Raw genomic sequence first — 25991 nt, 5'->3', positions numbered from 1 at the left:
CTGGCCTGGCAGATAGTCCTATTGGGATCCATCAGACGCACTGCTGTAATGCCCACAGGGCATTGGTGAGGTTGGGTGGCATGTCATCCAGAAGCATATGTTTGAACCTGTGCCCAAATATAGGTCTTTCCTCTGGCACAACAGTGGGAAGGGACAATATCTAGGTCCTCCAGGTAACATCAAAGGATAGAGTTAGTCCCCGGAATTTACTGGGGTCCTCTGAGAATCAGCCTAAAAGAGTGCTGCACTGGTTGAGGTTGAACAGAGAAAAAAGGGGTGTTCAGTTCAGTCGCTCAGTCGTGTCTGACTCTTTGCAACCCCATGAATCACAGCACGCCAGGCCTCCCTGTCCATCACCAACTCCCGGAGTTCACCCAAACCCATGTCCATCTAGTCGGTGATGCCATCCAGCCATCTCATCATCTGTCGTCCCCTTCTCCTCCTGCCCCAAATCCCTCCCAGCATCACAGTCTTTTCCAATGAGTCAACTCTTTGCATGAGGTGGCCAAAGTACTGGAGCTTCAGCTTCAGCATCATTCCTTCCAAAGAAATCCCAGGGCTGATCTCCTTCAGAATGGACTGGTTGGATCTCCTTGCAGTCCAAGGGACTCTCAAGAGTCTTCTCCAACACCACAGTTCAAAAGCATCAATTCTTTGGCGCTCAGCCTTCTTCACAGTCCAACTCTCACATCCATACATGACCACAGGAAAAACCATAGCCTTGACTAGATGGACCTTTGTTGGCAAAGTAATGTCTCTGCTTTTGAATATGCTATCTAGGTTGGTCATAACTTTCCTTCCAAGGAGTAAGCGTCTTTTAATTTCATGGCTACAGTCACCATCTGCAGTGATTTTGGATCCCAAAAAAATAGTCTGACACTGTTTCCACTGTTTCCCCATCTATTTCCCATGAAGTGATGGGACCAGATGCCATGATCTTAGTTTTCTGAATGTTGAGTTTTAAGCCAACTTTTTCACTCTCCACTTTCACTTTCCTCAAGAGGCTTTTTGGTTCCTCTTCACTTTTTACCGTAAGGGTGGTGTCATCTGCATATCTGAGGTTATTGATATTTCTCCCAGCAATCTTGATTCCAGCTTGTGCTTCTTCCAGCCCAGAGTTTCTTATGATGTACTCTGCATAGAAGTTAAATAAGCAGGGTGACAATATACAGCCTTGACATACTCCTTTTCCTATTTGGAACCAGTCTGTTGTTCCATGTCCAGTTCTTACTGTTGCTTTCTGACCTGCATACAGATTTCTCAAGAGGCAGGTCAGGTGGTCTGGTATTGCCATTTCTTTCAGAATTTTCCACAGTTTATTGTGATCCACAGAGTCAAAGACTTTGGCATATTCAATAAAGCAGAAATAGATGTTTTTCTGGAACTCTCTTGCTTTTTCCATGATCCAGTGAATGTTGGCAATTTGGTCTCTGGTTCCTCTGCCTTTTCTAAAGCCAGCTTGAACAACTGGAATTTCACGGTTCACGTATTGCTGAAGCTTGGCTTGGAGAATTTTGAGCATTACTTTACTAGCGTGTGAGATGAGTGCAATTGTGCAGTTGAGATTGGACAGAGAAAAAAGGAGTGTAGTCCTCGGGAATTCCCTGAGGCCCACCTGCTACTTCCTGAAGGGGTCAGGGAAGCCCTGGCTGCACTTTTGTTTCCAAAGAGTAAACAGGCTTGTAAGGCAGGGAGGATATGAAAATGGTGATAGAGTGCTAAGGTCTTCTGTCTGGGGCTCGTTTTCCTCTGGAGATGCCACTAGAGAGGGCTTTTTTGCAGCATCCATTGGTCCCAGCTGGTAGGGGGGGTCATCTAACATAAGACTTGCAGAGCTCTGAGTTCTCTCTCAGGGTTATAAAAGCCTGAATATAGAAAGATCTGTCCATTTCCCCTGCCTTTTACCATAGATGTCTAACTGTACGGTGATATTATAATTGAGGCTTTCATTTTCTGGCCAGGCTTCATCATCTTCAAGATTATATTCAGCCAAGCTATGTTACAAAAGAAAGTAAGCTTTTCTTATTTTAAAGAATCTAGATAAAACTTGTCCCAGGGACTCAGAACCACCTGAGGGGTGGGTCCTTGGGGATGGAGGAAGTGTTTCCCATTGCTCCTTCAGGGAGAGGGGGCTCCCATAACAGAGAGGAGCACTAACATTAGGAGATCCAGAGTACATTTCTGAAGACAGGATTGGCTCCAGATATCCCCATCCACTTAGTCCTGTTGACACTGGCCGCAGCAGGGGTTAGCTTCTCCCCTATGTGGTAGTCGTACTGGCCCCAGTATCCTGGGGTCTCTGTCCTACCCTGGCACCTTCAGTACCCAAGATGAGTGACCCTCCTGAAGACTTCTCTATATTGGATCCTGTGGCCATTTATTAACCTCTGTGTTCTGGGGGATGTTCTTCTAGAATTGTTGTTGCTGTTCCATTGCCCAGTCATGTCCAACTCTTTGCAACCCTATGGACTGCTGCACACCAGGCTTCCTTGTCCCTCACTATGTCCTGAAGTTTGCCCAAGTTCACTTCCATTGCATTGGTGATGCCATCCAGCCATCTCATCCTCTGACACCCTCTTCTCCTTCTGTCCTCAATCTTTCCCAGCATCAGGGACTTTTCCAGTGAGTCAGCCATTCAAAAAGATGACCAAAATATTGGAGCTTTAGCTTCAGCTTCAGTCTTTCCAATGAGTATTCAGGGTTGATTTCCTTTAAGATTGACTGGTTTGATCTCCTTGCTGTCCAAGGGACTTTCAGGAATTTTCTCCAGCACCACAGTTTGAAGGCATCAATTGTTTGGCGTTCTGCCTTCTTAATGGTCCAGCTTTCACAACCATACATGACCACTGGGAAGACCATAGCCTTGACTATATGTACCTTTGTCGGCAGAGTAATGTCTCTGCTTTTCAACACCCTGTCTAGGTTTGTCATAGCTTTCCTGCCAAGAAGCAATCGTCTTCTGATTTCATGGCTGCAGTCACCATCCACAGTGATTTTAGAGCCCAAGAAGAGGAAATCTGTCACTATTTCCACCTTTTACCCTTCTATTTGCCATGAAGTAATGGAGCTGGATGCCATGATCTTGGATTTTTTAATATTTAGTTTTAAGCCGGTTCTTTCACCCTCCTCCTTCACCCTTATCAAGAGGCTCTTTAGTTTCTCTTTGCCTTCTGCCATTAGAGTGGTATCATCTACATATCTGAAGTTGTTGATGTTTCTCCCTCCTATCTTGATTCCAGCTCAAGATAGGAGCTCATCCAGCCCAGCATTTCTCATGAGGTGCTCAGCATATAGGTTAAACAAACAGGGTGACAGTAGACAGCCCTGTCATACTTCTTTCTGGATCTTGAACCAATCAGTTGTTATATACAGGGTTCTAACTCTTGCTTCTTGACCTGCATACCTGTTTCTCAGGAGACAGATAAGATGGTCTGGCATTCCCATCTCTTTAAGAGCTTTTCACAATTTGTCATGATCCACACAGCCAAAGGCTTCAGCATAGTCAATGAAACAGAGGTAGATGTTTTTCTGGAATTCCCTAGCTTACTCTATGATCCAGCAATGTAGGCAATTTGATCTCTGGTTCCTTTTCCTTTTTGAAACCCAGCTTAGACATCTGAAAGTTCTTGGTTCTCAAGTCTAGCATGTAAGATTTTATGCATGACCTTACTAGCATGGGAGATGAGTGCAGTTGTCCAATGGTTTGCACATTCTTTGGTACTACCCTTCTTGGGAACTGACCTTTTCCAGTCCTGTGGCCGCTGCTGGGTCTTCCAGATTTGCTGATATATTGAATGCAACACCTTAATGGCATCATCCTTTAGCACTTGAATAGTTCTACTTGAAAGTCCATCGCATCCACTAGCTTTATTAACAGCAGTGCTTCCTAAGGCCTACTTGACTTCACTCTCCAGAATATTTGGCTCTGGTGGCTGACCTCACCATTGTAGCAATTGGTTCATTTGGATCTCTTTTATACAGTTCTTCCATGTATCCTTTTCATCTTTTTTTGATCTCTTCAGTGTCTACTAGGTCTCTACTGTTGCTGTCCTTTATTGTGCCCATCTTTGGGAGAAATGTTCCCTTGATATCTCCAATTTTCCTGAAGAGATCTCTAGTCTTTCCCCTTCTGTTGTTTCCCCTTCTTCTAGAATAGACATCCTCATAGTTCTAGGACCTATTTAGATGCCAGCTTTTTTTTTTCTAAAAGAGTGGTAAATTTCTGGAAATTGGCCATTAAAGCAGATGGTTTGTGAAAAAGCCTCTCTTTTCCCTTCCCTTTTGTGGGAGATGCCCCTGGACGTCAGTGCCGCCCTTTCACCACCCCCTCTCACAAGCACTCTGTCTAGCTGGTGGTGGGGCTGGACACAGGCAGGAGATATCATGGTCCAAGGTGGAGGTACTGTGTCTGCACGTAGGGGTATGAAGAGCCCAACATCCCTGCAAGAACATTCCCCAAAACACTCCCAATTATATGACCCTGGGGAGGTCAGCATGGCAAATGTCACTGCCCAGGCATGTATCCCTGGGGTATAACCATGTATGGACCCTATGCTGGCACACACTGCCCTGTCCCAGCAGTGTGAGGTGGATGGCACTGGGGCAGGGACAGACCCCCATCACCTGGTGGACCACGGAGAAGGCTGGCTGAACACAGGGTGGCTTGCAGAAGCCAGTGGCAAAGGATGGCGGCCCAGATGCAGTCCCACCACCATGGGGCAGGACTGCCCCCCTTCCCAGCACCAGGGGTTTTGCACACAGACTACCCACTGGACAAAAGAGCTCCTGAAGGGCTGCAGTGTGAACTTTCTTACACTCTAAGGTTGCATTTATATTTCCACACAATTGCACCTGATGACAGTTAAATGGCAGATAAGGCAAATCCAGAGGGTCAGGCTTCTATGGTTTAGGTCCCTCACTGCCTGTGAGAATGGTTGGAAACCTTTCCTGACATGCCTTGCACATAATGAGAGGTATAAGACCTAGTGAACTCCGGGAGTTGGTGATGGACAGGGAGGCCTGGCGTGCTGTGATTCATGGGGTCGCAAAGAGCCGGACACGACTGAGGGACTGAACTGAAGACCTAGTGGCAAGGTTAGAAAATGCCTGGCAGATTTTTTCCCCATTTCCAGGGCATGAAATAAGAGTGGAAAGTAAGAGTGAGATAGGGACACAGAGGGAAGACAAGGATGTTCAGGCATAGGTGAACCAAGAATAAGCTGCAGGGAGGAGGCAGTATTATGCTTTTTACTGTGTGCCTAGAACCGTTGCGTGGAAATTGCCTTGGGGTGGGTGGACAGACCCATCATCTCTCTAGTCTGTCCCATGACCCAGTCATCTGGATCAGAGTGTTCCAGTGATGAGTGCCCTGATGGTTTTAAATGCTTGACTCATGCCCGCATCTTTGCAGCAACAGGTCTGAAAATGGGAAATTAGAAAGTGAGGGGCAGGGAGAGGGGTGGGGTGGTGGGAGGTAGGAAGGAGAAATGAATGAATGGCAGGAAGACAGCACCTGTCAAGTGCAAGGAAGGCAAGAGGCTAGTTTCTTGTCTCGCAGAAAAAATTTAGAGACAAAACAGGCAGGTCAAGAAAGTAAGTAAAGTCGCTCAGTCATGTCCAACTCTTTGCGACCCCATGGACTGTAGCCTACTAGGCTCTCAGGAGCCTCTCGGTCCATGGAATTTTCCAGACAAGAGTACTAGAGGGGGTTGTCATTTCCTTCTTCAGGGGATCTTCCCAACCCAGGAATCAAACCCCAGTCTCCCGCATTGCAGGCAGATGCTTTACTGTCTGAGCCACCAATAAAGTAAAGCAAGGATTAATTTACATGATAGTATGCCCTCAAGGGGCTTCCCAGGTGGATCAGTGGCCAATGCAGGAGACACGAGACACGAGTTCAATCCCTGGGTCAGGAATTTTGCCTAGAGGAGGAAATGGCAACCAACTCTAGTATTCTTGCCTAGAGAATCCCATGGACAGAGGAGCCTGGCAGGCTGCAGTCCTTAGAGTCGCAGAGAGTCAGACGTGACTGAGCATGCACGCACATCTCTCAAGGAGAGAGCAGGGTGGCCGCCATGTTTCTCTGACAAACTGGTTACGTGGGGCATAGAAATGAAGAAGTGGACTATTCATTTGGGAGGGAGGGTTTTGAGGTTTGTTTTTACTGATTTTCATCCCAGCTCCATATGCCTGAGGGGAGGAAGGATTTTTGTTTTATTTGACCTTGATCGGAAGTGTCATGGCATTGGTGCATGATGGGAACCTTTTATCTGCAAGGCTAATTTTATTATAATAAGGGCATAGTGAACAAAATGTTGTATTTGGGCACCGGAAATTCCTGCCTTTTCCTACCTTTCTTTGCCTTCAGGACACTCAGGACAGGCCACGAACCCCAAAATGTATGGTTTCCTGTCATTCTGGAAGTTCCTGCTTTTCATCTACCTAAGGATACTTGTTGTTTACAAGATGTGGGGTTTCCTGCCCTTTGGCCCATGGTCCCCTATTCTCTGCTCATGGCTAGCTAAGTGCTTGCTTTAGCACTACGACTGTTTATTTTATGCAGTAGGATCAAGAGATGTTTCCCAAAGAAAAAGAGTGGTGGGAAGAGTAGATAGGAAAGGCAGAAAATGTTGAGAGTGGAAGTGGAGATGTGAAGGTATGATATTACAACACTCTTTGCGATTTTTTGAATATTTGAAAATTTCTAAAGAGATTACATTTCTTGAGTTTGAGTCAGGCAGCCCTGAGTTTAATCAGAGAAATAGAGAGTCCCAGTGTATTTGTAATTCATGCAGCATTTCATGGGAGAATAATAATGCTAAGGAAGAAAAGCCACCCTCCATCCCTTTGAGGCCTTGAGAAGGGAATAGAGAGATGCCCTCCTCTAAGGGTAGGCCACTGACACCACCAGTCACAGTGTCTAAAGTGAACGACTCAACTACTCTCCTCTTCTTCCAACACTGATGCCGAGTCCACTCATGGGAGGAAGCTCCGTTTCCTGAATTTAGCCTCTTTCTCTGATTCTCCCTGAGTACTTGTCTGTCACCTGCTAGGGTTCTAAAGCCAGGAGCAGTCAACCAGGAGAATCTACAAGAATCTGCAGAATCCAGGCAAAAGAATCTGCAGTATCCAGGTAACAGCTAGGAATTTGTTCACTCACCTCTCACTTGTACTGTTGTTTCATGTAAACACTGACTTTGGCAAAAACAAAAGATCTGAATCAGATTTTATATCCCAGAAAAACATTTATTCCTCTCCACTGTGTACTTCCTCTAAAGTGTTTTGTGGCAAAGGAAACGTGGTCTTGGATGTTTCGCAGAGCTGATGTCATTTATTTTATCCAAATTCCTCAATACATGGGGTCACCTCCTAAGCAGGACTGGGGATAGAGACAGTACAAATTAACTCCTTCTGTTTAATGAAAATGTTACTGAGAGGTTTAGTATGAGCTTCTCCAGAATGTGTCACTTTGATGTGTGAATTACTTTGAGCTAAAGTCAACCAAGCCTCAAAATACACAGGAAGAGCTTTTTTACCTTCCCCTTAAGAGTCTAAAAGAATTCACATTGAAGACCAGGTCTAGGAAGAGAACTGACACCAGGCATAATTATGAAGAGTGTGGGCTGGTGTGGGAAGCTGTGGGTAGCCTGGCAGGACCCATTTGTTCAGTCCCCCTTGTGTCCCATTGCCTATACCTAGTGTGAGAATCCATAGTTTACCAAATATTTACGCACCAAATATTTGCTCTTCCCACTTTCCTGTGAATTATTTTCTTTCCCTTTGAGAGCCCAGACCCCTCCACACCCCTTCTGAGCTCAGGAAGGTATATAAGCCTCAACTGCCTTTCATGTCTTTTGTGAGGCTCATATACATACAAAGTTTGTTTTTTCTCCTGTGAATCTGTCTTATGTCAATTTAACAGCCAAAGAACCTAGAAAGGAAGAAGGGCAAAGTTTTCCTCCCTTACAATATCAGAAGAGAAATGCAAAATCTAAGTACTATAGCTCTGATGTTATGAGAGCTCCAATGAGCTGAAAAATGACAGCTGATACCCAGCACCATGCTTCCTACATGGCAAATGTCCAATGAACAATTGAATGTTGAATACATCACTAACTTGTGGGCCAATCCTCTTTCAGATTAAGACAGAAAATGAATCCCTGGTTACAGTGTAGAAACAAATTTGCCCTGAACAAGGAAGAGCTGTCTAAAATGAAAGAAAGCTGGATAAAAATTAAACTAATTTGGGAGATGATGGCATCCAGTCCCATCACTTCATGGAAAATAGATGGGGAAACAGTGGAAACAGTGTCAGACTTTATTTTTCTGGGCTCCAAAATCACTGCAGATGGTGATTGCAGCCATGAAATTAAAAGACACTTACTCCTTGGAAGGAGAGTTATGACCAACCTAGACAGCATATTGAAAAGCAGAGACATTACTTTGCCAACAAAGGTCTGTCAGGTCAAGGCTATGGTTTTTCCTGTGGTCATGTATGGATGTGAGAGTTGGACTGTGAAGAAAGCTGAGTGCTGAAGAATTGATGCTTTTGAATTGCGGTGTTGGAGAAGACTCTTCAGAGTTACTTGGCCTGCAAGGAGATCCAACCAGTCCATCCTAAAGGAGATCAGTCCTGGGTGTTCATTGGAAGGACTGATGTTGAAACTCCAGTACTTTGGCCACCTGATGTGAAGAGTTGACACATTGGAAAAGACCCTGATGCTGGGAAAGATTGAGGGCCGGAGGAGAAGGGGACGACAGAGGATAAGATGGTTGGATGGCATCACTGACTCAATGGACATGGGTTTGGGTAGACTCCAGGTGTTGGTGATGGACAGGGAGGCCTGGTGTGCTGCGGTTCATGGGGTTGCAAAGAATTGAACACGACTGAGCAACTGAACTGAATTGATTTTTCTGTCATTGGTGGTTTCTAAGAAATCTGGATGACCCCAAAATAAAGAAATGATGGGGATGGGGCTAGGTGATTCAAAATGCTAGACAGCTCTGAGGTTCCATAATCGTATGTGATGAAAACCTGCTTAGTTACAGGGAAGTATGACAGGCTTTAAGGCAGTGTTTAGATTGCCCTAGACACACTCAACTGAAAGTTCAAGGCTTTTAGGATGAATCCCAGGTTATAAGTGAAATGGAAAAAGAAGAAGGTGAGAAAGTTAGTTAAATAGTTTAATCAGAGCAGTTTTACAATTCTAAAATTAACAAGCAGACTTGTAATAAAAGAGCGCCAATATTTGCAAAATGACCTTGCTTCCATTCTGAATCTTTTTATTTGTAAAGATTCACATCACATTTAAAAGGACTCAAAATGGAGTGATTGATATTATCATCCATGGTTTTTGATGCAACTGGTGAAATCCCTGAATGGATATTGCTTCAGCTTTGATATTAAAAAAATGGCCTGAAAAGAAGTCCTTAATCCACAACTGATCACAGGTGGCTGAAAAGAAAGAGAAAAACCCAAAACTGCTGTCAAGTTCATGATGTATCATATGTGGATGACACTGGCTCCAAATACACAATTAAGCCCACAACACTTGATTACTATGAATATAATTATCATGAAAATTCTCTCACGTGGATCAATTTGCTTCTGAAAGTTTTCTTGGTTTGTTTAAACTTGCATAATAAACATGCAATAAATTATTTCTTTTGAAAGTGTATTTTTTGCAGTCTTTTTGTTTTCATACAAAGATTTCATAAAGTTGCAATATTGCATCAGAGCATTACCAAAATAAGAGCAGGAGCACAGGGGGAGGGGAAGTGGGAATTTGGATGAATGAGAAGAACCTCCTCTCGTCCTGAGACAGGCCACCCGTCTTTTTCAAAAGGTGCACGCAAACTGCTTTTCTTACCCTCCCCCACCGAAGAAAAGCATGAAAGAAAAAAAAAAAAAAAACCTCACAAAAGTCAATCTAACTAAGAAAAAAAGTCGACATAAAGAAAATAAAGAATTTTTTTTTCATGCACATATCTTCTGCATAGCTCAACCCACATATAGTAAGGCACTATTTCCCTTCGTAACTGGTGTCCACAGCAATCTGGTAAGTGCTACAGTGCTCTGTGACCATTAGAGAGTTCCTTTCCGGATGGTGAAATAAAGAGGCTGAATGAGTGTGGCTGCCACGCTTCCCTGTGAATGTCCAGAGTGCAAGCAGATTTCCAGGAGTCTCAGAAGGAAATCTGTCTGTATAATAATGATTGAGAATCTCCGGAATGTCTTACTTTTCAAAATTCCTATTTTTTCTGTGTATGAATTTAGATTATTCTTCAAGAAAATACCCTAGGTGGGGGGAAAAGCAGAGTCAGGTCTTCAGAAACACAGCTCCCAACTCTGGCAGTTCACAACATCAGCAAGATGTTTCCAAGAGAACAGAGAGAGACAGTCTAGAAACAGAAGGACAGAGACAAAGAGAGAGTGTGTGTGTGTGCATGTGTGTGTGTGTTTTGGTTTTTGGAGGTGATCTGGGACTGAGATTAATTTAGCTGGTCTTCATACTGTTTCCGGAAACAGTCTCCGGCTGGGAAAAATTCCCAGCACCTTTCTTGATACATCTTCCAAACATAAGATTCCTGTAAAAGTAAAGGCAATGTGTTAACAACATGTCTTTCCTTAGGATCTGTGTGTTACCACAAAATACAAGATAGAAAGAAACTCAAATTTGTTATTATATATATCACAAAATATCATGGTGTATTACATATAGTTATATTAACTAGAGTCTCAGATTCATTTAGATGACGCCTAAATACTCCAGGTTGTTTCTACTAATAATGGATCTTCATCCTGACCATAATAATGATAAAAAACTATTTGTGACATACGATTTTGAGAATTCCTTAAAATTAGTATTATTAATTTCACCATTCAAACTATTAACAACAGGAGGTGAATATTTGAAGAGGGAGAATTTCAAATAGCTTGATCAGAACCTTAAACATGTCATATGCAATTATTTCTTTTTATTATTTTTTTTTACTTGAAATATAGTTGATTTACAGTGTTGAGACAGTTTCAGGTGAATAGCAAAGTGACTCAGTTACACACACACATATATATGTGTGTGCGTATATATGTCTGTGTATTGTTTCCAGATTCATTTCCCTTATAGGTTATTAGAAAATATTGAGTATAGTTCCCTGTGCTGCACAGTAGGTCCTTTTTGATTGTTTTACATATGGTAGTGTGTATATGTTTACTCTTGCCTGGAAAATCCCATGGATGGAGGAGCCTGGTAGGCCGTAGTCCATGGGGTCGCTAAGAGTCAGACACGATTGAACGACTTCACTTTTCACTTTCATGAATTGGAGAAGGAAATGGCAACCCACTCCAGTGTTCTTGCCTGGAGAATCCCAGGGGCGGGGGAGCCTGGTGGGCTTCCGTCTATGGGGTCACACAGAGTCGGACACGACTGAAGCGACTTAGCAGCAGCAGCAGCAGTGTGTATATGTTAATCCCAAACTCCTAATTTATCCTTCACCTCTCTCCCCTTTGGTAACTATACATATGTTTTCTATGTATGTGGATCAATTTCTGCTTTATATATAAATTTATATCATTTTTATAGATTCCACATTTAAGAGATATCATATGATATTTGTTCTTCTCTTTCTGACTTCACTTAGTATGATAATCTCTAGGTCAATCCATGTTGCTGCAGATGGCATTATTTCATTGTTTATGACTGAGTAATATTCCATTGTGTTTGTATGTGTGTGATATACATACAAAGGTTGTTTTCATTCTTGGCTATTGCAAATAGTGCTGTAATGAACACTGGGGTGCATGTATTTTTTCAAATGAATGGTTCTCTCCAGATAATGCCCAGGAGTAGAACTGCTGGATCACAGAGTAGCTCTAGTTTTAGTATTTTAAGAAACCCCCATACTGTTCTCCATCATGGCTGGACCCATTTACAATCCCAACAACAGAGAAGGAGGGTCTCTTTGTCTCCATACCCTCCTAGCATTTATTATTTGTAGACTTTCTGATGATAGTCATTCTCACCAGTATGAGGGGATACCTCCAATGAGGTATCATTGATTTGCATTTCTCTAATACTTAGCAATGTTGGGCATTTTTCATGTGCTTTTTGGCTATCTGTATGTCCTCTCTGGAGAAATGTCTATTTGGGTCTTCTGCCCCTTATTTGATTGGGTTGTTTGTTTTTATAATATTGAGGTATATGAGCTGTTTGTGTTTTTTGGAAATTAATCCCTTGCTGGTTGCATCATTTGCAAATATTTTCTCCCAGTCTACAGATCATTTATTCATTTTGTTTATGGATCCTCTGCTGTCCAAAAATTTAATTAAGTTCAACTTATTTATTTTTGTTTTCACTTCCATTACACTAGGAAGCTGATCCAAAAAGACATTGCTGCAATTTATATCAAAGAGTGTTCAGCCCATTTCCTCCCCTAGAGATTTACAATGTCAGGTCTTACATTTAGGTCTTGAATCCATTTTAGGTTTATTTTTGTGTGTAGTGTTAATGTTCTAATTTCATTCTTTGACATGAAGCTCTCCAGTTTTCCCAGCACCACTTATTGAAGAGAATGTCTTTCTCCATTATGTATAGTGCCTTTCTGTAGATTAATTGACCATAGGTATGTGGACTCATTGGAAAAGACTCTGACGCTGGGAGGGATTGGGGGCAAGAGGAGAAGGGGACAACAGAGGATGAGATGGCTGCATGGCATCACTGACTCGATGGACATGAACTCCGGGAGTTGGTGATGGACAGGGAGGCCTGGCGCGCTGCGATTCATGGGGTCGCAAAGAGTCGGACACGACTGAGCGACTGATCTGATCTGATCTGATGTGGGTCTATCTCTGCATTTTCTGTCTTGTTCCATTGGTCTGTTTTCTGTTCTCGTACCAGTAGCACTGTTTTATTGTAGCTTTGCAGTATAATCTGAAGTCAGGGAGTCTGGTTCCTTGAATTCCATCTTTTTGTCTCCAGATTGCTTTGACTATGCAGGGTCTTTTGTGTTTTCACACAAATTAAACATTTTATTGTTCTAGTTCTTTGAAAAATGCCACTGATAATTTCAGAGGGATTACGTTGAATCTGTAGATTGCCTTGGGTGGCATAGTCATTTTGACAATACTGATTCTTTCAATCCAAGAACATGATACATCTTTCCATCTGTTTGTGTCATCTTTCTTTCATCAGCATCTCATAGTTTTTAGAATAAAGGTCTTTGCCTCCTTAGGTAGGTTATTCCTAGCTACTTTTATTCTTTTTGATGGAATGGTAAATGGAGTTGTTTCCTTTTATTTTGTGTCTTTATGAAATTTTTCTTCTTTATTATAGCTGATTTGCAGTATTGTGTTAGGTTCTACTGTACAGCAAAGTGAGTCAGTTTTACATATGCTCTGTGTGCTCAGTAGCATCTGACTCTTTTGCTACCCCGGGAACGCCTGCCAGGCTCCTCTGTCCATGGGATTATCCCAGCAAGAATACTGGAGTGGGTTGCCATTTCCTCCTCTAGGGGATCTTCCCAATCCAGGATCGAAGCTGCATCTCTTACATCTCCTGCATTGGCGGTCAGATTCTTTACCACTGAGCCACTGGGGATGCTCTCATTTTACATATACATATATTCATTCTTTTTAGATTCTTTTCCCATATATATTAGAGAGTTTCAGGTAGACTTCCCTGCGCTATACAGTATTTGTTGATTATCTACTTCATTTATAGTAATGTATATATATATCAATCCCAATCCCAATCTCACAATTTATCCCACCCCCCCTTCTCCCTACTTGGTAGGGAGATTGTTCTCTACATTTGTGACAGTATTTCTATTTTGTAAATACTTTCATTTGTACCATTCTTTAGGTTCCATATATAAGTGATATCATATATTTGTCTTTCTCTGTCTGGCATACTTCACTCAGTATGACAATCTTTAGGTCCATCCATGTTGCTACAAATATCATTATTTCATTATTTTTTTTTAAATGGCTGAGTAATATTCCATTGTATGTATGTACCACATCTCCTTTATCCACTCCTCTGTAGATGGATATTTAGGCTGCTTCCATGTCCTGATGATTGAGACAGTACTGCAATGAACACTGGGGTACATGAATGTTTTCGAGTTATGTTTTCTCTGCATATATGCCCAGGCAATGGATTGCTGGATCATACGGTAGATGTATTTTTAGTTTTTTAAAGAAACATCCATAGTGTTCTGTACAATGGCTATACTAATCTACATTCCCATCAGTGTAGGAGGGTTCTATTTCTGAACACCCTCTCCCACATGTGTTATTTGAAGATTTTTTGATGGCTGTTCCGAATGGTGTGAGGTAATACCTTGTTGTAGTTTTGATTTGCATTTCTCTATTAATTAGTGATGTTGATCATGTTTTCAAGAACCTCGTGGGCATCTTAGATGTTTTCTTTGGAGAAATGTCTGTTTAGATCTGCCACCCATTTTTTGATTAGGCTTTTTTTTCCTTTAGATTGAACTTCATGAGCTGAATCCCAGGGACAGGGGAGCCTGGTGGGCTGCCGTCTATGGGGTCGCACAGAGTCAGACACGACTGAAGCAACTTAGCAGCAGCAGCATGAGCTGTTTGTGTATTTAGGAGATTACTCCCTTGTCAGTGCTTCACTTGCAAATAGTTTTTCCCATTCTGTGGGTTACCTTTTCATTTTTATTATGGTTTCCTTTGCTGTGCAAAAGCTTTTAAGATTAATTAGGTCCTGTTTATTTTTGTTACTCTAGGAGGAGGACCAAAAAATACTTTCTGTTGATTTTTGTCAGTAAGTGTTATTGTTGTGTTTCCCTCTAAGGGTTTTACAGTATTTGGCTTTACATGTAGATTTTTAACCCACTCTGAGTTTATTTTTATGTGTGATGTTAGAGAATGTTTTAACTTCATTCTTTTGCATGCTGCTGTTCAGTTTTCCCAGCACCACTTATTGAAGAGACTGTCTTTTCTCCACTGTATATTTTTGCCTCCTTTGTCATAGATTAGGTGAGCATAGGTGCATGGTGTTTTGCTTTTTAATTGGAATATAGCTGCTTTACAATGTTTGTGTTAGTTTCTACTGTATAGCAAAGTGAATCAGCTATATATAGCTCTTTTTTGGATTTCCCTCCCATTTAATTTGCCACAGAGCACTGAGTGGAGTTCCCTCTGCTAAACACTAGGGTCTCATTAGATATAACTAATTTAACTAATTGTATACATAGTATCAGTGGAGTATATATGTCAATCCCAAGCTCCCAATTCATCCTACTCCCCCTTTCACCTTTGGTATCCATACATTTATTCTCTGTAACTGTGTCTCTATTTCTGCTTTGTAAATAAGATCATTGATACCATTTTTTTTCAGATTCCATATATATGCATTAATATACAGTATTTGGTCTTCTCTTTCTGACTTACCTTACTCTGCATGACAGTCTCTAGGTCCATCCGTATCTCTACAAATGACCCAGTTTCATTCCTTTCTATGGCTGAGTAATATTCCATTGTATATATATATATACCACATCTTCTTTATCCATTCCTCTGCTGATGGACATTTAGTGTCCTGTCTATTATAAATAGTGCTGCAGTGAACATTTGGAGACATGTATCTTTTCGAATTATGGCTTTCTCTGGGTATATGCCCAGTAATGAGATTACTGGCTCACATGGCAGTTCTACTTTTAGTTTTTAAGGAACCTCCATACTGTTCTCCATAGTGGCTGTATCAATTTATATTCCCACCAACAGTGCAAGAGGGTTCTCTTTTTTCCACACCCTCTCCAGCATTTATTGTTTATAGATTTTTTGATGATGCCCATTCTGATTGGTGTGAGGTTATGCCTCATTGTAGTTTTGATTTGCATTTCTCTAACAATTAGTGATGCTCAGCATCCTTTCTTGTGTTTGTTGGCCATCTGTATGTCTTTGAGAAATGTCTTTTTAGGTCTTATGTCAATTTTTTGATTGGGTGTTTTTTAAAAAAATATATTGAGCTGCATGAGCTGCTTGTATATTTTAGAGATTAATCCTTTGTCAGTTGCTTTGTTTTCAAATGTTTTCTCCCATTCTGAGAGTTATCTTTCCATCTTGTTTATAGTTTCCTTTGCTGTGCAAAAGGTTTTGTGTTTAATTAGGTCTCATTTGTTTATTTTTGTTTTTATTTTCATTACTCTAGGAGGTGGATCAGAAAGGATCTGCTGCAATTTATGTCAAAGAGTGTTCTGTTTATGTTTTCTTCTAAGAGTTTTACAGTTTCTGGTCTTATATTCTTTATTATAGCTGATTTACAATATTCTGTTAGGTTCTGCTATACAGCAAAGTGAGTCAGTTTTATATATGCTCTGTGTGCTCAGTAGCATCTGACTCTTTTGCTACCTCATGAATGCCTGCCAGGCTCTCCTGTCCATGAAATTTCCCAGGTAAGAATCCTGGAGTGAGTTGCCATTTCCTTCTCCAGGGGATCTTCCTGACCCAGGGACTGAACCCATGTCTTGTGTATTGCAAGCAGATTCTTTACCACTGAGCCACCAGGGAAGCCCTCTGTACCGGCAGCACACTGTTGATTGTAGCTTTGTAGTACAATCTGAAGTCAGGGAGCCTGATTCTTCCAGTTCCATTTTTCTTTTTCAAGATTGCTTTGGCTATTTGGGGTCTTTTGTGTTTCCATACAAATTGTAACATTTTTTTTTTCTAGTTCTGTGAAAAATGCTATTGGTAATTAGATAGCGATTGCATTGAATCTGAAGATTGCTCTGGGTAGTACAGTCAATTGCACAATATTGCTTCTTCCAATCCAAGAAAAAGGTATATCTCTGTTTGAGTCATCTTTAATGTCTTTTATCAATATCTTATAGTTTTCTGCATGCAGCTCTTTTACCTTCTTAAGTAGGTTTATTCCTAGGTATTTTATTCTTTTTGATGCAACGGTAAATGTGATTGTTTCCTTAATTTCTATTTCTTACCTTTCTTTGTTAGTGTATAAGACTGCAATAGATTTCTGTGCACTAATTTTGTATCCTGCAAGTTTACCAAATTCATTGATGAGCTCTAGTAGTTTTCTGGTAGCAACTTTGGAATTTTCTATGCATAGTATCATGTCATCTGCAAACAGTAACACTTTTATGTCTTTTCCAATTTGGATTCATATTATTTTTTCTTTTCTTCACTGATTGCCACGGCTGCTGCTGCTGCTAAGTCGCTTCAGTCGTGTCCGACTCTGTGTGACCCGAGACGGCAGCCCACCAGGCTCCCCTGTCCCTGGGATTCTCCAGGCAAGAACACTGGAGTGGGTTGCCATTTCCTTCTCCAATGCATGAAAGTGAAAAGTGAAAGCGAAGTTGCTCAGTCATGTTTGACTCTTTGCGACCCCATCTGACTCTTTGTGACCCCATGGACTGTAGCCTACCAGGCTCCTCTGTTCATGGGATTTTCCAGGCAAGAGTACTGGAGTGGGGTGCCATCGCATTCTCTGGATTGCCATGGCTAGGACTTCCAAATCTATGTTGAATAAAAGTGGAGAGAGTGGACATCCTTATCTTCTTCATGATGTTAGAGGAAATACTTAGTTTTTCACCATAGAGAATGATGTTTTCTGTGTTTGTTGTATATGGCCTTTATTATGTTGAGGTACATTTCCCCTATGCCCACTTTCTGGGGAGTTGTTTTTTTTTTATCATAAATGTAGAATTTTGTCAAAAGTTTTTTCTACATCTATTGAGATGATTACATGGTTTCTGTTCTTAAATCTGTTAATGTAGTGTATCACACGGACTTCTTTGTGGATACTGAAAACCCTCTGGCATCACTGGGATAAATCCCTTTTGATCATGGTGTATGATCCTTTTAATGTATTGTTGGATTCAGTTTGCTAGTGTTTTGCTGAGAATTTTTGCATCTATGTTATCAGTGATACTGGCCTGTAATTTCCTTTTTTGTTCTATCTTTGAATGGTTTTGGTATCAGGGTGATTGTGTCCTTATAGAAGGCGCTTGGGATTGTTCCTTCCTCTATAGTTTTTTTTTTTTTAATAGTTTGAGAAGAATAGGTGTTAACTCTTCTGTAAATGTTAGATAGAATTTGCCTGTGAAGCCATCTTGTCTTGGACTTTTGTTTATTAGAAGTTTTTGAATCACAGTTTTAATTTCAGTACTTGTGATTTATCTGTTCATATTTTCTATGTCTTCCTAGTCCAAGCTTGGAAGGTTGTACTTTTCTAAGAATTTGTCCATTTCTTCTAACTTGTCCATTTTATTGGTGTAAAGTTGCTTGTAGTAGTCTCTTGTGATCCTTTGTGTTTCTATGGTGTCAGTTATAAGTTCTCCTTTTTTCATTTCTAATTTTACTGATTTGAGTTCTCTCCCTTTTTTTCTTGATGAATCTCCCTAAAGGTTCATCAGTTTTGTTTATTTTCTCAAAGAAGCAGCTTTTAGTTTCATTGATTTTTGCTATTGTTTTCATCATTGCTTTTTCATTAAATTCTGCTCTGGGCATTATGATTTCTTTCCTTCCTCTAACTTATTGTTTGTCTGTTCTTCCTTGGGTTGCTTTAGGTGTAATGCTAGGTTCTTATTTCAGATTTTTGTTTCCTGAGGTAAGATTTTATTGCTATAAACCTCCCTCTTAGAATTGTTTCTGCTCCATCCCCTAGGTTTTGGATTGTCTTGTTTTCATTTGTCTCTAGTATGTTTTTATTTCTTCTTTGATCCATTGGTTGTTTAGTACAGTATTGTTAGTTTTCATGTGTTTTTGTCTTTTACAGTTATATTCATATAATTTATTTTTATCTCATAACCTTGTTGTCAGAAAAGATGCTTGATATGATTTCAATTTTCTTAAATTTACCAAGGCTTTCTTTGTGGCACAGAACGTGATCTATCCTGGAGAATATTCCATGTGCACATAAAAAGAATGTGTTTTCTGCTGCTTTTGGATGAAATACTCATAAGTATCAATGAACTACATCTGGTCTAACATGTCATATAAGGCCTATGTTTCCTTATTGATTTTTTGTCTGGATGAGCTGTCAATTGATGTAAGTGGGATATTACAATTATTGTGTTACTGCCATTTTCTCCTTTTATGTATGTTAACATTTACCTTCTATACTGAGGTGTTCCCATGTTGGGTGCATAGATATTTATAATTGTTATATCTTCTCGATTGTTCCCTTGATCATAGGTAGTGTCATTCTTTGTCTCTTGTAACAGTCTCTATTTTAAAGTCTATTTTGTCTGATGTAAGTATTGCTACTCCAGCTTTCTTTTGGTTTGCATTTGCATGGAATTTTCCATCCCCTCATATTCAGTCTATATGTGTTCCAATTTCTCAAGTGGGTCTCTTGTAGACAACCTATATAGGCATCTTGTTTTTGTATCCATTCAGCTAGTCTGTCTTGGTTGGAGCATTTAACCCATTTATAGTCATGTCAGACTCTTTACAACCCTATGGATTGTAGCCTGCCAGGCTCCTCTGTGGGATCCTCCAGGCAAGAATACTAGAGTGGGTTGCCATTACCTTCTCTAAGGGATCTTCCCATCCCAGGGATTGAACCCGAGTCTCTTATGTCTCCTGCATTGGCAGGCAGGTTCTTTACCACTAGTACCACCTGGGAAGCTCCATTGATATGGCATTCTTATTACCATTTTGTTAATTGTTTTGCGTTTATTTTTATTAATTTGTTAATTGTTTTGCATTTATTTTCTTCCTTTCCTCTTTTGTTCTCTTTGATTTGATGATCATCTTTAGTGTTGTGTTTGGATTCCATTTTTCTGTGTGTGTGTATCAATTATAGATTTCTGATTTGCAGTTGGCATGGGATTTTGATATAGCAGTCTGTGTGTATACTTGATTAAATTGCTGATCTCTTAATTTCAAATATCCTGCATTTGTACTCTCCTCCTCCCACAATTACTGACTTATATGTCATATATGTGTGAGAAGTATTTCCTACCTTTATTATATGTTTGCCTTATTTGTGAGCTTTCCCATTTTGTAATTTTCTTGTTTCTAGTTTTGGCCTTTTCTTTTCCACCTAGAGAAGTTCTTTTAGCATCTATTATAAAGCTGGTTTGGTGGTGCTGAATTCTTTTAGTTTTTGCTTGTCTGTAAAGCTTTGGTTTCTCTCCATCAAATCTGAATGAGAACCTTTCTGTGTAGAGTATTCTTGATTGTAGGGTTTTACTTCTCATCACTTTCAATATATCACACCACTCCCTTCTGGCCTGAAGAGTTTCTGCTGAGAATCAGCTGTTAGTACTATTATATAGAACCCCTCTTATGTAATTTGTTGGTTTCCCCTTGTTGCTTTTAATATTTTCCTGCCTCCCGAGGAGACCCTCCAAAACTAGCATGCAGGTCTGGCCCCGGCTCCTATGAAGTCATTGCTTTTGCCTTGGGTCTGATGCACATGAGACCTTGTGTGCACCCACCAGCAATGGTGTCTGTTTTTTCCAGTTCTTTGGATCTCCTGCACTCAATCCCTGCTGGCCTTCAAAGTCAAGTGCTCTGGGGGCTCTTCTTTCTGATGCCAGACCCTCAGGCTAGGAAACCTGACATCAGCTCCGAAGTCTCACTCCTGTGGGAGAACTTCTGTGATATCATTGTTCTCCAGTTCACATGTGGGTTGCCCACCTAGGGGTTATGGTATTTAATTACACTGCTAGTGCCCCCTTTATACCATCTCACTGTGGTTTCTTCTTTGTCTTTGGACACAGAATACCTTTTTTGGTAGGTTCAGGCATTTTCATCAGTGGTTGTTTGGCAGTTAGTTGTGATTTTGGTGTGCTCCTGAGAGGATGTGAGCTCAGGGTCCTTCTTCTCTGCCATCTTGTCCCAGGATATGCAATTATCTTCAAATGACAGTAATACTGTTGGATGAAGTTCACTTGAAGTAATCTGCTATCTTATTAAGCAATCAAGTACATTATAATTATCAAAACCCAAGCTCGGCATTTTCAGCTAATAAATGTTCAATTCTAATTTTACTTTTTTCTACTATGGCAATCTTTGTATACTCATCCAGAACAAAAGGAATTTTTATTCTAAGATACCATGACCAATATCTGAGAGTAATTCTGATATTAATGTTTAATGTACACGCTTATTCCAGCAAGCAGAGATTTTTTTATCAATGTTTTCAGATGATGTAGCTCAGTGTTTACGTACCTGTCCTGTGTGCTCTGTTTCATCTTTGTTTATGAGATACATCAGAAAAAACCTACAGATACAGAGAGAGTAATCAGAAACGGATTGTATGGAAATAGCATAAACAGATACCTCTGATCTTGCTATGGGCTAACTCTTTATGGCAGAGCATAGAAATGTGTCAAACATGCAGGGCAAAAAAAAAAAAAAAAAAAAAGAAAAGAAACAAGAAATGCCATGGGGACCAAAAGCTTATCTTCTTTTAAAATATTTTTTCAAAAGAGCTAAAATGTATGCACTGGTCAAGTTATACTTCTTGGGAGCTGCTTTATGCCAGGTTTAGTGCCAGACCCTGCCTGCAACTATATCCTATTTACTCACTTATGAGGCAGGAACTGTGATCCTCATTTGGAAAATCAAGGATTAAAAAGGTTAAATAACTTGTCTAATGTTGCATACTTTTGAATCCCAGAGTCCACTTCAATGCTATTCTGTATCTCTTCTTTTAGATATTAAAATCAGGTTAGAAACAGATTAAGAATTAATATTGTACCAAAGTATAGTTTCTGGCTAGTCTTGAGTAATAGCTAAATTTCTATGTATTAAAAAAATGTAACTTTTATCTGGGTTTTCCAATAGTGCCTAAAGCGCTCTGTATTTTCTCAGAAAATACAGAAAAATGAAGATTCACATATCTCTAAGGAGCAGATGGAACATTCCTGTTCGAAATAAGAAACACAGACAAAGCTTTCTGAGAGGCCTGGTACACATTCTGCGCATCCTTTCCACCTTTTCATTTCATGTTTTAGAAGGTATCATTCACACGGAGCATTGCAACTTCATTTCCTAAGTTAACCTACTCTTGAGGAAAAAGAACCACTAGCTGTGGCTGTTTCGCTCCGGGAAGCTTATACGAAGTCTGAGGCCGGTGGTAAGGAGAGGGGTTCTCTCTCCAGTTTCTCCAGCTTGCTGAGTTGAGGGATGCCTGGGAGGGGCAGGGGAGTGAGTCAGGCATACTCACAGATAATTGGCCAAGTTGTGTTCCTGTAAAGTGTGGGTTTCAAAGCCATGTGGCACGGTGTCAAAGTAATCATTGCCTATCCCACAGATGAAGCACTTGGTCTAGAAGGCAAAGGCAAATATTCAAAGGTCAGAGTTGAGAAAGGAAAACCTAACTCACCACTTGGGGGCAATGACTTGATTTACTCAGTCTACATAGAAGATCATCCCAGAAGGCTGCACCAAGTACTTGAATACCAGTTTAACCGCTGCCACAACTATGTCTTATTGTGGAGTTTCAGTGACATAGGAACCAGCAGCAAGAAGCAACAGAGGCAGAAAGAGTACAGGGTGATGATAGCTGAAAAGCAATGTCTTCTTTTTTTCTCCAGCCTGAGTGAGAACACCCAGGCTTGGTGATCACTCTTGTTTATGACGCTGGCTGTAGCTAGGCATGACTAAATGTGTCCTCAGTTGAAACCACAAAATTGGTACCTATCCTAGCCATGTCTGATGACCAAGCTGGGTGGGCGGGGGACACCAAACCAAATACCAACAAACTAAGAGGTATCGAATCAACAAGTCAGAGAGGGTCCACCATGTGCCAGGTACACAACCAGTGGCCATGTATTGGGATGACAATCTACTCTAGAAATAGGATGCCTTCTCTCCCTGCTTCCTCCCATCCATCCCTCTCTCTCTTCACTTGCTAGGTCTGCCATCTGCAGGCCCAAAACCCAGGGAGAAGCCGGCTTTCCATTTTACCATTAGCACTGCCTATGTATCAACTCAAATGAATTCAATAACTATTGTCCTCATGCAGCTCCAGATGCTCATCATCCCTGCAAATTAGAAGCTATTTTGTACCACTAGAGGCATATTTATGATGCCCTAGATGCTAGAGCCCAGAATCAAGATTATTAAGATATTTTATAATTCTCTTTGTCTTACTGATCAACAACTGCTGACAACAGAAAGGCTCCATTCAGAGGTCCAGTCTTGGACACCATTCAGTGTCTCTTATATAAATAGGTTCACACTTAACAGCTTTCCCCAGGAACCTGCCCTTCCTCTGTTACCTCCCTTGGTCACTCTGTGTTTAACTGAGCCACCATGCTTCTTTCTAGAGGCTCATGTCGGAACCTCAGTATCATTTCTGCTTGCTCCAAACTTCATCCTCTGCATATGGCCAATCACCAAGTTCTTTTCATGACAGCTCCAAAGTGCTCCTTGAGTCCATCTGGTTCCCGCCTCCTCAGTGGCACTTCTTTAGCAAGAGCCTCATCATCTCCTACCTAGAAAACGCTGACAGCTGCTTCCCTGTTCCTGGTCATGCCTTCATTCCCTTTTTAATTGATATTTTTTTTATTGTAAATCTGATCACGTCACTGCCCTGCTTAAAACCCTTTTCTTGTTTCCTAGCTTGTAAGTTATACTGTAAATTTCTCAAATGCGTTTTTAGGCTCTTAATCAGTTGGCCTTCCTTGCTAGTCCCATTATTAGAATGTAATACTTCATCCTACACCAATTATGCTTCCAAGGGAAAAATCTGCATATCAAATTCCTGAAAATAAGTGTCTTGGTATATAGAACCTCAGGCAGTGACATCTCACAGAATCCAATGGGCATAGTGGGGCACATAGTAGGGGTGAGAAGGTTCCCTAAACTATCCTGTGCTCGCTCGCTCTCTCTTACATCCACATCTCTGCAATCGTCAGGCCTCAGTTTGTGCATCTCTTCTCTTAAGAACTTCCCTGATTATCCAAGATGAAATGAGACACAAGCCTCAAGGACCCCAGTACTCAGGGTTTCCTCCTGTAAATGCTCATCACACTGCTCTGTGATTGCCTGCTAACTAATCTGTCTGTGAATCCATCATTTAGAACGGATGGTCTTCCCACTCCTGGAGGGGTGGATGCTGCCATATTACTGTCTGTATGTACCTGGAGCCCACCACCTTGCTCAACTACACGTATTGCCTGAACCAAAAACAGGCCAATGAAGTTACACATTGTTCATGTTCTTCCCCCTTCCTCCCACTGCCATAATTCTTTGATAAAGGCAGTGAAGACAAAGAGTGTCCACAACAAAAACGTAGAGTGAGAAACAGACTTACCTCCATGTCTTCTTTGACTTGTTCCTGTTGGTCTCTTAGTTCCCCAAAAGCATCGATGATTAAACCTAGTGTTAAATAAAGACAGGATTTAATCTTTAGCAACCAGAAAATGATAATGAAATTCACAGCCCCTTGGCTAATCCTCCTAAGGGACAGGACCATGTACAGCTACTCTGGGAAATCTACACACTGGATACTCCTATGAAGGCAGTAGCATTATCTTCTTGGGGTGTGGGGCAGAAATACATGCAGTTACCAGGCCACACACTATCCAAAAAGGGGTTTAAATATGAAGCAACAGAGCAGGGAAACCTTTGGTTACCTTGGCATCAATAAATGGTATGTTCATGCGAAGAAAGAGCAATTGAGATTTATGGTCATAAAGTATAGAAAATCCCACCAATGAGTTTTCAAGTGCTAATTTGCAAGTCAAACATGTTTAATTCATTGTGAGGAATTTGCCCCAAATCTTTTTTTTCCCCACAAATTCCTTATCAATAATCTCCCTGTAACGTTATTAACTGTGGCAATCAGCCAACTAATGGCTTCCTTCTGCTCTGTCCCCTTTTCTCCTGTGACTTGCCTGACTGTACACTATCTTCCAAGTGTTTTAAGACTTTGCATTCTTATAAAACACATTATTGTTGCACTCAAGAAGGACATAAAGGAAAGAAAGACATAAAGGGGAAGATCATAAATCCTTTAAATGTGTTCCTGTGCTTTACTGAAAAAAAAGGTACCATATTTGCCTGTGGAATTTAGAGGATAATGTGTCATTTATAGACATTTAATTCAAGGTAGGAAATACATAAGCAGAAAAAGACAACATGAATGATTTTTCTAAGGGGAAAAAAAAGTTACCTTGGAATAAAAGGAGGGGAGAAAAACCACCCAGTCCAAGTTACATTGGGGTGAAAGAAAAAACGAGGGGGTCAACATGGTGCTGTGGTGGCATGTGAGGGGTTGGTTTCCAGCCCTGTGGGTTTGGATTCCAGCCCCGACACTTTGCAGCTGAGCACTTCAGTTGAGTTACTTGACTTATTATGGCTCAGTTTCTTCAAAGATGAAGAACAATACTCTGCTCACGGGGCACATGGAACAGACATCATTTTTAGAGAAATATTTTCTATAATCCATGGCTTAGAGCTTTATATAATTTCCATGTGATAGACCCAAAGATGTTCAATGGCTCGCCCACCATTAGTTGTAAAGGATGTCAGTGGCAGGGCTGGAAATCAGACCCAGGAAAGTGCTCTTTCCATTATGTTATTTGAAAGGAGTTCAAAGAAACCTGTATTCATCTCTTCCCCAACCCCCAGACCAAGGTCCACTACTCTTTGTTTTTCCCTCTACAGATTTCCATGAAGAAACACTGAAAGGAAAAGTTCTATTTGGCTTTTCTAGGAAACACTTGAGGAGAAGGCAATGGCACCCCACTCCAGTACTCTTGCCTAGAGAATCCCATGGATGGAGGAGCCTGGTAGGCTGCAGTCCATGGGGTCACTAAGATCGGACACGACTGAGCGACTTCACTTCACTTTTCACTTTTGTGCATTGGAGAAGGAAATGGCAACCCACTCCAGTATTCTTGCCTGGAGAATCCCAGGGACGGGGGAGCCTGGTGGGCTGCCGTCTATGGGGTCACACAGAGTCTGACACAACTGAAGCGACTTAGCAGCAGCAGCAGCAGCAGGAAACACTTGACAGTCTTACCCTATCTGTAATGTC

General features: G+C 41.0%; 1 protein-coding gene and 1 long non-coding RNA gene across 4 annotated transcripts in view; one reads left to right on the top strand and one right to left on the bottom strand.

Annotated features, from left to right (window-relative positions):
* LOC123333406 overlaps positions 1-25991 on the top strand; it is an 83441-nt gene that overhangs the window by 51774 nt on the left and 5676 nt on the right. The window contains exon 3 of one of the 3 annotated variants that reach the window (XR_006640988.1): positions 25619-25787. The exons of the other annotated variants lie outside the window; for them this stretch is intronic. This is a non-coding gene — a long non-coding RNA (uncharacterized LOC123333406). Of the gene's footprint in view, positions 1-25618; positions 25788-25991 lie in introns of those variants that run through there. 3 annotated transcript variants of the gene reach the window in all.
* Positions 9170-25991, bottom strand: part of RYR2 (ryanodine receptor 2) — an 829832-nt gene continuing 813010 nt past the window's right edge. Inside the window, exons 103-106 of the mRNA XM_045165522.1 lie at positions 24264-24328; positions 22170-22270; positions 21170-21221; positions 9170-10587 (exon numbers count right to left, since the gene is read on the bottom strand). Coding sequence (XP_045021457.1) covers positions 10492-10587; positions 21170-21221; positions 22170-22270; positions 24264-24328 — 314 coding nt within the window. The 3' untranslated portion in view covers positions 9170-10491. The remainder of the gene's footprint in view (positions 10588-21169; positions 21222-22169; positions 22271-24263; positions 24329-25991) is intronic.

This window comes from Bubalus bubalis, chromosome 4 (genome assembly GCF_019923935.1).
Source record: "Bubalus bubalis isolate 160015118507 breed Murrah chromosome 4, NDDB_SH_1, whole genome shotgun sequence".
NCBI classification, from domain to species: Eukaryota; Metazoa; Chordata; class Mammalia; order Artiodactyla; family Bovidae; genus Bubalus; species Bubalus bubalis.
Note: the sequence above shows the minus strand (reverse complement) of the source record. Positions and strands in the feature narration are given on the sequence as shown.